The sequence below is a fragment of the Lycium ferocissimum genome, unplaced genomic scaffold (assembly GCF_029784015.1).
Source record: "Lycium ferocissimum isolate CSIRO_LF1 unplaced genomic scaffold, AGI_CSIRO_Lferr_CH_V1 ctg1011, whole genome shotgun sequence".
Taxonomy (NCBI): domain Eukaryota; kingdom Viridiplantae; phylum Streptophyta; class Magnoliopsida; order Solanales; family Solanaceae; genus Lycium; species Lycium ferocissimum.
This window is the reverse complement of record NW_026713156.1, coordinates 339,924-353,726: the sequence shown is the minus strand read 5'-3', so window position 1 is coordinate 353,726 and position 13,803 is coordinate 339,924. Positions and strand designations below refer to the sequence as shown.

The 13,803-nt window shown below is 32.5% G+C and overlaps 1 protein-coding gene and 1 long non-coding RNA gene across 5 annotated transcripts; one reads left to right on the top strand and one right to left on the bottom strand.

The window, feature by feature from the left end:
- The first annotated feature begins 5,789 nt into the window (after window positions 1-5,789).
- On the top strand, window positions 5,790-9,397 carry LOC132041408 (uncharacterized). Of its 3 annotated transcripts, none has more exons than XM_059432121.1 (4): window positions 5,790-6,008; window positions 7,216-7,353; window positions 7,916-8,114; window positions 9,106-9,397. In XM_059432121.1, the coding sequence occupies exons 1-4, from the start codon at window positions 5,937-5,939 to the stop codon at window positions 9,153-9,155; spliced, it is 459 nt and encodes a 152-aa protein (XP_059288104.1). In that variant the 5' UTR covers window positions 5,790-5,936; the 3' UTR covers window positions 9,156-9,397. The 3 variants fall into 3 exon arrangements, with proteins under 3 accessions (XP_059288104.1, XP_059288107.1, XP_059288105.1); XM_059432124.1 differs by having other exon boundaries at window positions 5,790-6,036; XM_059432122.1 differs by having other exon boundaries at window positions 5,790-6,042.
- Window positions 9,398-9,869: 472 nt separating this feature from the next.
- LOC132041414 (uncharacterized) lies at window positions 9,870-11,250 on the bottom strand. Of its 2 annotated transcripts, none has more exons than XR_009411021.1 (2): window positions 10,975-11,250; window positions 9,870-10,129 (listed from the first exon to the last, which is right to left on the bottom strand). It is a non-coding gene; the product is annotated as an uncharacterized LOC132041414 (long non-coding RNA). The 2 variants fall into 2 exon arrangements; XR_009411022.1 differs by lacking the exon at window positions 9,870-10,129 and adding an exon at window positions 10,343-10,426.
- Between the last annotated feature and the right edge of the window lie 2,553 nt (window positions 11,251-13,803).

Genomic DNA, 13,803 nt, shown 5'->3' with positions numbered 1-13,803 from the left:
CCTCATCGCTTGTTTCAGTCCATCGGTCGATTCTTCCTCAACATTTTCTATGATAGTTACATCATCTTCATCAACTTCTTCCAATATGTGTTGAGGATGTTCCAAACTATTTTCTAACTCGTGTCAACCGTTTGATGAACAACTGTTACATCATTTTGATACGCCACATCTAATGCATTATCGACCTCAATCCTCCCCACAAAGCTTAGTCTTTATAACCACCCACCAATCACCCTTATCCCTACGCAAAGGATATGGAGCATAATAGACACCGCTTAGCATTTTGTGCAATTATAAAGGGATTATAGCGATTGTATTGTCTTGTGTGTTTGACTTCAATTATGTTATGTTGACGATTCACCCTTGTACCTCTTTGGCTTGGATCAAACCACTTGCACCGAAATAATGTTATCTTCTTCTTAGGGTAACCTGGATACTAGTTTCCATGCAATGAGGACAAGCAAGCTTTCCAGCAGTCATCCAACCAGACAACATCCCATACGTAGGAAAATCGTTAACAGTCCACATCAAAGAAGCACGCATATTGAAATTGCTCTAAGTTGATATATCATATGTCACTACACCTTCACACCACAATTGTTTTAACTCATCAATCAAAGGTGTAGATAGACATCAATCAAAACTTTTGGATTACGAGGACCAGGGATAACACAATTTAGGAATATATAGGGACTTTTCATACACATCTCAGGCGGTAGATTATATGGAGTAAGAAATACAGGCCAACAAGAATAGGGTGCAGCCGAAATAGAGTATGGTGTGAAACCATCCGCACACAAACCCAAACGAATGTTTCTTGATTCACTAGCAAAATCAGGATAAGTTCTATCAAAATGTTTCCACGCTTCTCCATCCGATGGATGACACATAACACCAGGTGGCCTTCTATTTTCGCTGTGCCATCTCATGTGAGGAGCAGAACTCGGCGATGCAAACAACCTCTTTAACCTAGGTATAATAGGTAAATAATGCATCGCCTTAATTGGAACCGTCTTCCCACTTGGTGTCCGCTTATAACGCGCATGTCCACATATTTTACATTCATTTAAATCAACATCTTGCTTATAGAACAACATACAACCGTTTGGACAACAATGAATTCTATCATAAGACAATCCTAATTTGGAAACCAATCTCTTTGCTTCATAGTAACTCTTAGGTATGTCGAATTCCGGACTAACTAGTTCCCCTACAAGCTTAATCATTGAATCCATAGCAGCTTCGAAAAGTCCAATCTGATTTGATAGTAATCATTCTAACTACAACAAACAACTTAGAATGCTGACTCCATACCCAAAGTGGATGACTAACCTCTTCTAATTCTTGACAGAAGCGCATTGCTTCTTCATTAGGAGGTTGCTCAAAATTTTGCTCGTGTTCAAACCCAGCATCGTATGCCAAAAGCATCATTAACCATATCATTAACTCTATCATATTGGACGTGACTATATTCCCGCGACACACTACTTTCACCGACAACAATATTGTAAAATATACCATTGACCCCATCGCCTCTCCATGATCAGTCAAACATAATATTTCGCTTAAACCCACGACTATATAAATGAACCCTAACCGCTTCCGGTTTCAAATACTTCATACACCGTAATGAGAACAAGGACACCTAATTACCCCTTCATTTTGAAAAGGGTAAAGTGTCATTGCATGTTTGATAAACCCATCAACACCTTCAACAAATTCATCACGTACACCCACACGATTACTATTATTCATATTATACATCCACATACGATCCATCTACAAAAATATACCCACAAATTATTGAGGTTCTAGAAATATATTATAACTTAAGAATTCTGACTTAAAATATAACTTAAGAAAACAATCCCAACCATTTCTAACTTTGGATTCTCAATAACAATTCTAACTTTAATAATTTATAAATTTTAACTTTAATAATTTATAAATTCTAACTTTAATATAATTTTGAAAAGCACAATCCCAACTAATTCTAACTTTGAATTCTCAATAACAATTCTAACTTTAATAACTTATGGATTCTAACTTTAATTCTAAAAATTGAAAAGTAAATCTAGTCAAATAAAATCTACATTTTAGTTTTGAGGTTATAGAAATATTATAACTTAATAATTCTAACATAACTTAATAATTCTAACTTAATTTGAAAAGCACAATTCCAACCAATTCTAAAAATTGAAAAGTAAATCTAGAGAAATAAAATCTACATTTTAGTATTGAGGTTATAGAAATACTATAACTTAACAATTCTAACTTTGAAAAGCACAATCTCAATCCATTCTAATTTAGAATGATCAATAACAATTCTAATAACTTATGGGTTTCTAACAAAAAGCACAATCCAACAACAACAAAAAAACTAGTCAAATAATTAAAGTATATATTTTTGCACATATTCAACATCAACAATATTACAAAGAATGATAACTAAGCTAACACAAATACATTGACAAAGAATATGAAATATAGCACAATCTCAACCCAAAAAAAAAATGACAAGTAAATTAAACTAGGCAAATAAAGTTTACTTTTTTTTTTTTTTTTCACAAATTCAACATTAATAACATTGCAAATGATGTTTAACAAAGCTAAATAGACGAGCATTAGGCCTAAAATCTACAAATAAAACTAAGATTAAAAGAATTTTAAATGCCCTAATTTAAGAGAAACTAACCTTCAAAATGGGTTTGGGGTAGGGGGAAGGAGGCTGCAGCGGCGGCGGCGTTGGGCGGCGAAATGGGAGGCAGCGTCGGGCGGAGGGAAGGGGGGCGGCGGCGGCGGTTAGGGTTTGGGGAGGGTGGGGATAGCTGAAATGGGAAAGAATCCCGTTTCTGCCAATATATAGAAAAAACCGACGGACAAAACCGACTCTGTCCGTCGGTTTTTTCCGCACATTTGACCGGATTTTGACCCGAATAATTTAAAAAAAACGACTCTGTCCGTCGGTTTCTTAAAAAAAAAATGTTTATTATTTTTTTTAAAAACAAAATGAATTGTATATTATTTATAATATTTTTTAAAATAAAACCGACGTACGACGTCGGTTTTATATTAATATTTTTTTTTTAATTAAACCGACGTGGCACGTCGGTTTATTTTGGTGGAATTATATTTTCAAAATTCTGCCAAAAAAACCGATGTTGTCCGTCGGTTTTCTGATTAAAATAATTTAAAATAATTAAAAATACAAAAAACCGACTCTGTGAGTCGGTTTTCCGTCGGTTTTTTTAAACGACCCAGTGAGTCGGTTTTTGATCCGTCGATTTTTAGCAGTTTTTTAGTAGTGAACAATACCAACAATTTTTCCAATAATACCAACAATCAATCTAAGACATATTCTAACATTAGTAACCTTCTTCTCTACATAATTCATCAACATTTAATTCAACTACATACATTTAAACCGACATCAACACTCACGTATTCATTACTAATCCAAGATCATTCAAACGCAATTCAAGAACACTTTAAACTATTTGTACAATATTCAAACAATCCCACTAACACCATATTCCACCCGAAACTTCTACAGATGCAACGAAACTATGACGACGCATTTTCTTCTTTCAAATTCATCAACAACAACAACAATTTACACCTTAGCAACTCCATTCCCATAATTACATAAAATTATAATAAAATCACATAATTTCCTACAACAACTTACAACCAATTTTCATGCCGATTTGAATCATTAAACTTCCAATTGCATCATAAAGTCCACAACAACACAACTAATACACTAAATAAAATGAATTCATCTCCTCTCCAATATACAATGCCATACGGCCACACTACCACACACACTCACATGGCCACACCCGCAACACACCACTTCCGTGATTTTCATTCAATTCTACTTACTACAACACATATAAATCTTCCATAACATGTAAAGGAATAGCAATTCTTACCTTTTCTTCAATTTTTCCACTTGCCACCAAAGTAGTTTTCTCGCTTAAATAATTATACCACGTTGAAGAGGGTCTTGAGATTAGTAGGAATTCAAAAAGAGATGAATTTTTGGACCAAGGATTAAGGCTTCAAGATTTTTTTTTCTATTCTATTTGGCTGAATGGCCTCTTTTGTGCTCTCTTCTTTTTTTTGTTCTCGAAGGTTCTAAAATGATATGAAAAATGGTGGCCTTCTCCTTTTTAATACTCGGGTTTAAATTTGACATGGGCCTTGGCCCATTCCTCACTATGGCCGGCCACCTCTTCGCCATTGTCAAGCCCAAATTTTTTTTTCTTCCAAGCCCACTTTATTTCATGACACTTTATAATTCATGAAACCATTTTTTCAAATTTTCAATTTTACCCTTAGCCTTCCTCCATATCTCCACATCAATATTTTCATGAACAACATATATATATTAAATAAAATCAAAATATTACCTTATTTCTTACTAGTCACAATTATCTCAAATTATCCGAGTGTGCAAAATGCGGATATAACATTCTTCTTCAACTTCAACTTTAAAATTCCCCAAAAAAAGTGAAAAATATTTGGTTGTCATAGCCAAACGCCTTCACCGCTAAATTGGGCGTGTGTAAATTGGGCCACTATTTGTGTCTGCTGCACCCAGTCTTATTACGTGGGCCAACATCAGATGCCACTTAAATAATTGAATTCGCGGATTGGGGGAAAGCAACAATATTGGGCAATTCGCAGAATTGCCCTTCTTTTGGGGTGGTCTTTAAATTTTGCCCCTCATATTTGCGGTCTTTAAATTTTGCCCCTCATATTTGTGGTCTTTAAGTTTTGCCCTTAGCTTGGATACCTGAGGTTTTGGGTTCGAACCCCCGCTCAAGTATAAAATAAAGAAATAATTTCGCAAGGCGGGGGCTGGAGGGAGTGTTCCGCCCCTCCGGCATAACTTCCTTAAGGAAAAACTAAAGTTATGCCGGAGGGGGCATAACTTTTCCTCAAGACATAGTTTAGTTATGCCTTATGGAGCAAAACTTTTCCTTAAGGAACTATGCCTTATGGGGCAGACTTTTAATTAAGGCATAACCAAAAGTATGCCTTAACTAAAAGTGTGCCTTGAAAAGTTTTAAAAAAAAAAAAAAATGTCTCAAGGCAAAGTCTGCCCCCTCCGGCATAACTTCCTTAAGGAAAAACTAAAGTTATGCCGGAGGGGGCATAACTTTTCCTCAAGGCATAATTTAGTTTTGCCTTATGGGGCAAAACTTTTCTTTAAGGAATTATGCCTTATGGGGCGTACTTTTAATTAAGGTATAACAAAAAATATGCCTTAACTAAAAGTGTGCCTTGAAAAGTTAAAAAAAAAAAAAATGTCTCAAGGCAAAGTGTCGGCCCCCTCCGGCATAACTTCCTTAAGGAAAAACTAAAGTTATGCCGGAGGGGGCATAACTTTTCCTCAAGGCATAATTTAGTTTTGCCTTATGGGGCAAAATTTTTCCTTAAGGAACTATGCCTTATGGGGCATACTTTTAATTAAGGCATAACCAAAAGTATGCCTTAACTAAAAGTGTGCCTTGAAAAGTTAAAAAAAAAAATGTCTCAAGGCAAAGTCTGCCCCCTCCGGCATAACTTTGGTTTTTCCTTAAGGATTGTATCTTCGGATCCGCATACACTCTCCCGAAATTTCCCGTCTTGCGAAATTATTTTGTTATTTTATGCCTGAGCGGGGGTTCGAACCCAGAATCTCAGGTATCCAAGCGAAAGGCAAAACTTAAAGAACACAAATATGAGGGGCAAAATTTAAAGACCACCCCAAAAGAAGGGCAATCCGTGCAAAAAAATGAACAATATTTATAAATTTGGGGAAAGAGGCGTTTCGGGTTAGGACTAAAAGGATGGCAGAGGTTGCTCGTTAGGGGAAGCGAAAATTGGAAGAGGAAATTAGTGTGAAGAATAATGTGGAAACAGAAGAGTATGATTCTGATGATGATATGTATGCTGGTAACCAAAGGATGACCCGAGAAATGCGGGACGAGTATAATAGACAGATCGATGAGAGCGAGGTACGTGTTTGCAGCCCAGGGTCCCAAGGTAGGGGTAAGGTCTGCGTACCTGTTGCCCTCCCCAGACCCCACTTGTGGGACCACACTGGCTATGTTGTTGCGTTTTTGATTTGTCGTGTCTTGTTGGTTTATGCAATTATTAGGGGGTCATTTGGTACCTGGTTAGAGTTATGCATATATTAGTAATACATGATGTAGTTATGCGTGTATGCGTGTATTAGTTATGCATATATTTGTAATATGGGTATTACTTGTTCATGTATAAGTTATGCCCTACATAAAAGAATACATAGATTTCTTCATAATTTATACATGTATTAGTTATACGGAAAAGAAAAACATTTATATTGATGAGAGCGAGGTAGGTACCTACGTTATTCGTATGGTGCTTTTTGCACTTTTTTTTTTTATTTGATTTGTCCTTCTTGTTGGTTTAGGCAATTAAGGGTTGTTTCGTTTTGGTTAGAGTTTATGCAGGTATCAGTAATACATGATTTAGTTATGCATGTATGCTGTTATTAGTATGTTGCAGGATGGATTTTGAGCTAAAATCTACAACTAAAGTAGTTAAGCTAAGCTATACTAGATATGGGTAATTGATAAAGTTCCAAAAGGGTTACATAGCAGAATATAAGTGAGATGCCCTAGCTAACTTATGGGTCTATAATAACTATTACAAGGGAAAATGGGGTAATTGTGTAAATAAAGAAACCAAACTTAAGGGGTTCAGGTACAACCAATGAAACTTGTGTACTTCTTCTGTAAATCAACTATCCACAGGTGTGAACTACACTAACTGCACTTGGTACAACCATTGCAAGCACCAGCCCATCTTTCTTACTCTATAGGTCCGAAAGTCATTCTGCTTCATTGTAATACAAGTATTTAGTTGTTCATGTATTAGTTATTCATGTATTAGCTATTCATGTATAAGTTATTCTATCTTCTAGCCTGCATAAAATAATACATAGGTTTCTACATGATTTATACTAGTATTAGTTATGCGGAAGAGAGAAACATGAATTAAACATTGTATTAGCAATGCTATTTTTTACGTGGAAAGACCAAAAACCCACCAAACGTTGTATAACTTATGGTATTGATGAGAGCAAGGTAGCTACCTACATTATTAGTATGATGCTTTTTATAGTTGTATTTTTTTTTTGTTTGTTTTTGATTTATCTGTCTTGTTGGTTTATGCAATTAGGGTTTTGATATCACTTTGGATGTGGAATTGGGTGTGAGTATTGGAGCTCCAATTATTCCACACCGGAGGGGTAAAGAGCATGGCCCAAAGTTTGTTGAGATATCCTGCCTAGCCATTGATGCTTACAATTTACAGAATGTAAGTGCACTGACTTGTTCTTTTTGGTTAGGGATAATAGCAGTTTTGGTCCTTCAGTTATTGCTAAATTCTAGTTTTGGTCCTTGTGATATAGGACTCGACACATTTAACTTTCAATTATTAAAATGCATGTTTTTGGTCCATTTGAGGAAGGAAATGTGTTATATTTGAACTATTTAGAAGTATATCTTTTACCCGAAATATGGTACATTACCATTTTCCAGAAAAAAAAAAAAAACATAATGCCCTGAAATATGGGGGAACAATACAAGTTTACATAGCACATGGATAATTTTTTTTTTTTTTTGAACAGGACAACACATGGATAATTAAACACCGAAGGTTTAATAATCCTGAAAATATGTGAATATTCATAAGCAAACGGATCAAAAGTGCATGTTTCAAGTAATTGGAGGTTAAATGAGCTTAGTCAAATCTTACAAGGACGGAAAGTAGAATCTACATATAATTGAGGGACCAAAAGCGCTATTAATCCTTTTGGTTATTAGAGGAAAAAAAAATGTTATCTGCCCTTGTAATTTGGGTTTCTTCTCTTTATTAGAATAAAAGATTCGAATTTGTCGAAAATGTGACTGTGAACGCATCACTTGCTGCTGGATATTGGTGTTACAACACCTTTCGAGCCAGGGATTCTGATGCTCCCAACGCTGTAAAGACATTTCAAGCATTGGGGTACTGGGGAATTAGTGGAAAGAGAATTCTTTCATTTTGCAGGCTTAAGAAAACATCCAGTGATGAAGGTAAACTTATTAATTTTCATAGCTCCCCTTGTTACTTATATTGCTTATACATGCCTATGCTTAGTATGAACTTCCAATATTTGTGCCCTCTTGGGATTTCCTTGTCTCTTGTGGGGTTTTTCTTGCGTTGGCATGTTTTTTTTTTTGGGGGGGGGGAGGGATCTATGGTTTTTCTAGCATACAGGTCATGGATTTATGCATATGCATGATACACAAAAATACAACTGGCCCAACCTGAGGTCCGCGGTATCACTATCCATTTCACTCCGTTGGACCCTTTATATTCCATATGCGAACATTTATTGCTAATGTTTTAAAAATTATGTTGCTGCTATTATGTGTGCATTTCACCAAAAAGCTTTAAGCTCAAAATGCTGATCTGTAGTTATTTAGCAACAAGGATTTTGGCTAAATCACTATTAAGAGCATCCCTACCTTTGTGGTTGAGTAAGGTTTATGATGAACAAGGAGAGAACCTCGTATTCAAGGTGTTTAGAAAGCAGAATGTGTCGGACAAAATGTAGCTTTTCAGAAAGAGCATCGAGTTATCTAAATCATTAGAAAAAGTTCATGTTTAGTGAAAAGTGTAAAAAGAAGTGGAGAAGTTCCTAATGTCCCTTTGTGAGCCCTTGTTTCCTTTCTTTTCAAATTGTTCAAATGAGAGTCAACGGGGACAATATCCTTCCTAATTAGGTTACTTTGGCAAACACTTTAGTAGGCGGGATTTTTGTTTCACGTCAAATAATGTTATACCTAAAACATTCAACACCCTTGCCGTTGCAACTTGTCTTTCTTGAGAGCAATTTTTGCATTTTCTGGTTCTAGGTGTTTGCTTTCTGCAAGTTAGAACTGCCAAATTGTTTTATATACATACAAATTATGAGAAATTCATGTTTTAAATTTGTTTTGGGTCAGCCCTGTTTTGCTTTTTTTTTTTTTTTTTTTTTTTTTTTTCAAGTGGCTAGAATCATTAACGTTTTATTTTTGGCAGGTGATGAGTGCCCTCCCGATTCCAATGTTGACGTGAAAGCTACACAGTGAGCTTGTCATCTCTTTAAGCTCGTCAGTCTTACTCTTGTAGTAGTAATTATTGAAAATGTAGCGTCACTTGTGCTACTATTAAGACCTGAAAAGAAGTGTAGTGATGTGTCTTCTACTCTCCTAGTTGTTTTATTAAGAATGTAGAATTATTTGTGTTATCACTAAGACAAGGAAAAAGGTGTTTTGATGTTATGATTATGCTTGATGATGAAGCTTTATCAGAGTAACTTGGGGTTGAGGAATCCTTGGTAGCATGGTGTGTTGTTTCACTTTTATCTGTGGTGTGCACTATTTTGTTTAACTAGACGGCTTATACCCGTGCTGTGCACGGGTTCAACACTTTCGATTATAGTGCATTTATGTGTATGTAGTTGTCTTTGAATAGTGATTATATATATATATATATAGTATATGTTATGTTTAAAACATGATTAATATAACATTGTAGTTTGTGCTCCGTATCTAAAATTTTATTATATTAATGTTTGCTATGAATACAAAATCGGCAAATTTATTAATATTTTTTAAAAGAGAAGACTTGTTATAGAAATTGATTTTCTATTTAAACGAAGAAATACTATTTTTTAATTATTGGTAAATATTTTCGGTTTAGCTCATTTTACTTGTCATGTTGTCTTTTGCATTAAATTCCATCTTATTTTAAAATATAAATATTTTAAAATATAAATATTTTAAGTATATTTAGTGAACATAATAGCTTGATTTTGTCAATATGGGATATTATGTTCAAAACACGAGTAATATAACATTTTAGTTTGTGCTTCGTATTTAAAATTTTATTATATTAGTGTTTGCTACGAATACGCATGGTGTTTAATATGGGGCCCACATTTTTTTTTAACATTATTTATTTTTTAAATATGGGATTCACCTTTTTTTTTCAATATTGCTTGATTTTGTTAATATGGGGTTCACTTTTTTTTTTCCCGTGAGTTTGGATGTGGTGGGTTTCACTTTTTTTTTTTTTAATATTGGATGGTGTTTAATATGGGGCCCATAATGTGGGATTCATTTTTTTTTTTTTATATATTTCTTGATTTTGTCAATGTGGGATATTATGTTCAAAAAACGATTAATATAACATTGTAATTTGTGCTCTGTATTTAAAGTTTTATTATATTAGTGTTTGCTACGAATACGCACGGTATTTAATATGGGGCCCACAATTTCTTTTTTTTTTAATATTGCTTGATTTTGTTAATATGGGGTTCACTTTTTTTTTCTCGTGAGTTTGGATGTGGCGGGTTCCACTTTTTTTTTTTTAATACTGGATGGTGTTTAATATGGGGCTCAATTATTTTTTAATATTAGTTGTTGTTTAATATATATAGGGCCCACAATTTTTTTTTAATGGGCCCGTTTATATATAATTTTTTTTTTTTATATATATATATATATATATATAAAACACGATTGATATAACATTGTAATTTGTGTTCCGTATCTAAAACTTTATTATATTAGTGTTTGCTAAGAATACAAAGTCTACACTTTTTTTTTGACATTGTTTATTTTTTTAATATGGGATTCATTTTTTTTTTTTTATATATTGCTTGATTTTGTCAATATGAGATACTATGTTCAAAGCACGATTAATATAACATTGTAGTTTGTACTAACTTTATTATATTAGTGTTTGCTACGAATACGCACGGTATTTAATATGGGGCCCACAATTTTTTTTAACATTGTTTGTTTTTTTAATATGGGATTCCCTTTTTTTTTTTTTAATATTACTTGATTTTGTTAATATGGGATTCATTTTTTTTTTCGTGAGTTTGGATGTGGCGGGTTTCACTTTTTTTTTTTAATACTGGATGGTGTTTAATATGGGGCCCACATTTTTTTTAATATTAGTTGTTGTTTAATACATATAGGGCCCACAATTTTTTTTTTACAATTTGTTTTTAATGGGTCTGTTTAATATGGGGCCCAATTTTTTTTTTTTTTATATATATTATGTTCAAAACACGATTGATATAACATTGTAATTTGTGCTCCGTATCTAAAACTTTATTATATTAGTGTTTGCTAAGAATACAAAGTCTACACTTTTTTTTTTTGACATTATTTATTTTTTTAATATGAGATTCATTTTTAATTTTTTTTATATATTGCTTGATTTTGTCAATATGGGATACTATGTTCAAAGCACGATTAATATAACATTGTAGTTTGTGCTCCGTATTTAAAACTTTATTATATTAGTGTTTGCTTCGAATACGCACGGTATTTAATATGGGGCCCACAATTTTTTTTAACATTGTTTGTTTTTTTAATATGGGATTCACTTTTTTTTTAATATTACTTGATTTTGTTAATATGGGGTTCACTTTTTTTTTCCAGTGAGTTTGGATATGGTGGGTTCCACCTTTTTTTTTAATACTTGATGGTGTTTAATATGGGGCCTACATTTTTTTTAATATTAGTTGTTGTTTAATATATATAGGGCCCACAATTTTTTTTTATGGGCCTATTTAATATGGGGCCCAATTTTTTTTTTTTTTTATATGTACTATGTTCAAAACACGATTGATATAACATTATAATTTGTACTCCGTATCTAAAACTTTATTATATTAGTGTTTGCTACGAATACGCATGGTGTTTAATATGGGGCCACTTTTTTTTTTTTTTTTTTTTTTTTTATATATACTATGTTCAAAACACGATTGATATAACATTGTAATTTGTGATCCGTATCTAAAACTTTATTATATTAGTGTTTGCTACGAATACGCATAGTGTTTAATATGGGGTCCACTTTTTTTTTTTTTTATTTAACATTGTTTGTTTTTTAAATATGAGATTCGATTTTTTTTTTTTTTTAATAATACTGGTTGGTATTTAGAGCCCGTTTGGATTTGCTTATAAGTTGGCTTATAAGTCGTTTTCAAAAATTTTTAAGTGTTTGGTAAGTCAAATTAAAGTCATTTTGTGCTTAAAATAAGCTCAAAAAAATAATTGGACCCATTTAACTTACTTTATCTAAAAGCAAATTTATAAGAAAAAACAACTTATAAAAAAAAATAAGTTGGACTACCCCAACTTATTTTTTTCATTTTACTTAAGTACAAACAAATTTTTATAAGCCAATCCAAACGGGCTCTTAATATGATTTTTTTTGTGGGCCTGTTTAATATGGGGCCTAATTTTTTTTTTTTTTATATATATTATGTTCAAAACACGATTGATATAACATTGTAATTTGTGCTCCGTATCTAAAACTTTATTAAATTAGTGTTTGCTACGAATACGCATGGTGTTTAATATGGGGCCCACTTTTTTTTTTACATTATTTGTTTTTTAAATATGGGATTCACTTTTTTTTTTTATAATACTGGTTGGTATTTAATATGAGGCCCACAATTTTTTTTAAATATTAGTTGTTGTTTAATATATATGGGATCCACAATTTTTTTTTTTTTACATTTTTTTTAGGGCCTGTTTAATATAGGACCCATTAATAAAAATAATGGGGCCCATCAACGGACGACGAAGAGGGACGACCAAACTCCCTTTTCGAAGTAGTAGTAAAGTAATATTATCCTGCTCGGTCACGCAACTGTTGATCTACGTGTTCGCTACATGAACTCTGTGATTGTGAGAGTCACCATAATAGTAAACTTTTACTGTTAATGAAATAATTTTTAGGTACACAAGTGTCTATGGTATGTTTTAGATTAAAAGTTCAAAAACTCTTGTTTCTTTTTAAAAAAATGTGCCTAGTCACATACTGCCCACTTAAATTGGGACCGAGGGAGTAATATATGATTTATAACATCAAGGTTTCCGAAATTAACTGTAAGGAAGTTGCATCCATAATTCTAAATCTGGCAAGTAGTGTTTAGTGTTGTAATCTACGTTATGTTACGCTATGTACTTTGTTTTATTATAATACTAGCGGGCATGTACCCATGCTACGCACGGGCTCAATACTTTGGATTATAGTGTATCTATATGTATGTAGTTGTGTTTGGGTAGGATAATATATATATATATATTTTATATTACTAATAAACATACATAAGTTTGCACTGTTTTTATGCATATATATATATATATATATATATATATATATATATATATATATATATATATATATATATATATATACACGATTAATATAACATTGTAGTTTGTGCTCTGTATTCACAATTTTATTATATTAGTATTTGTTACGAATACAAAGTTTGCAAAGATTTATTAATACTTTTTAAAAGAGAAGACTTGTTTAAAAGGAAACTATTTTTCTCTTTTTGAGACAAAACAATAGTAATACTTAAGCATCAGTTGATACTTTGAATTTTAATTCGAATAATTTAAAGGTGTAAGATATTCTATTGTTAATGTATGTAGATTGGACCTAAACAATACTTATTATTTTTTATCAAATTTTGATTTGAATAATGCTTGTTCAAATTATTAAATTAATTTTACATGTTTAAAACCAAACAAAGTAGAAATTTGATTTTCTATTTAAACGAAGAACTACTATTTTTTAATTTTTGGTGAATGTTCTTGGTTTAGCTCATTTTACTTGTCGTGTTATTCTTTGCACATTTTTTTTAAGGAAACGTCAATTAGAATTACAATTTGACTAACTTACCTTATTTATTATTTGTTC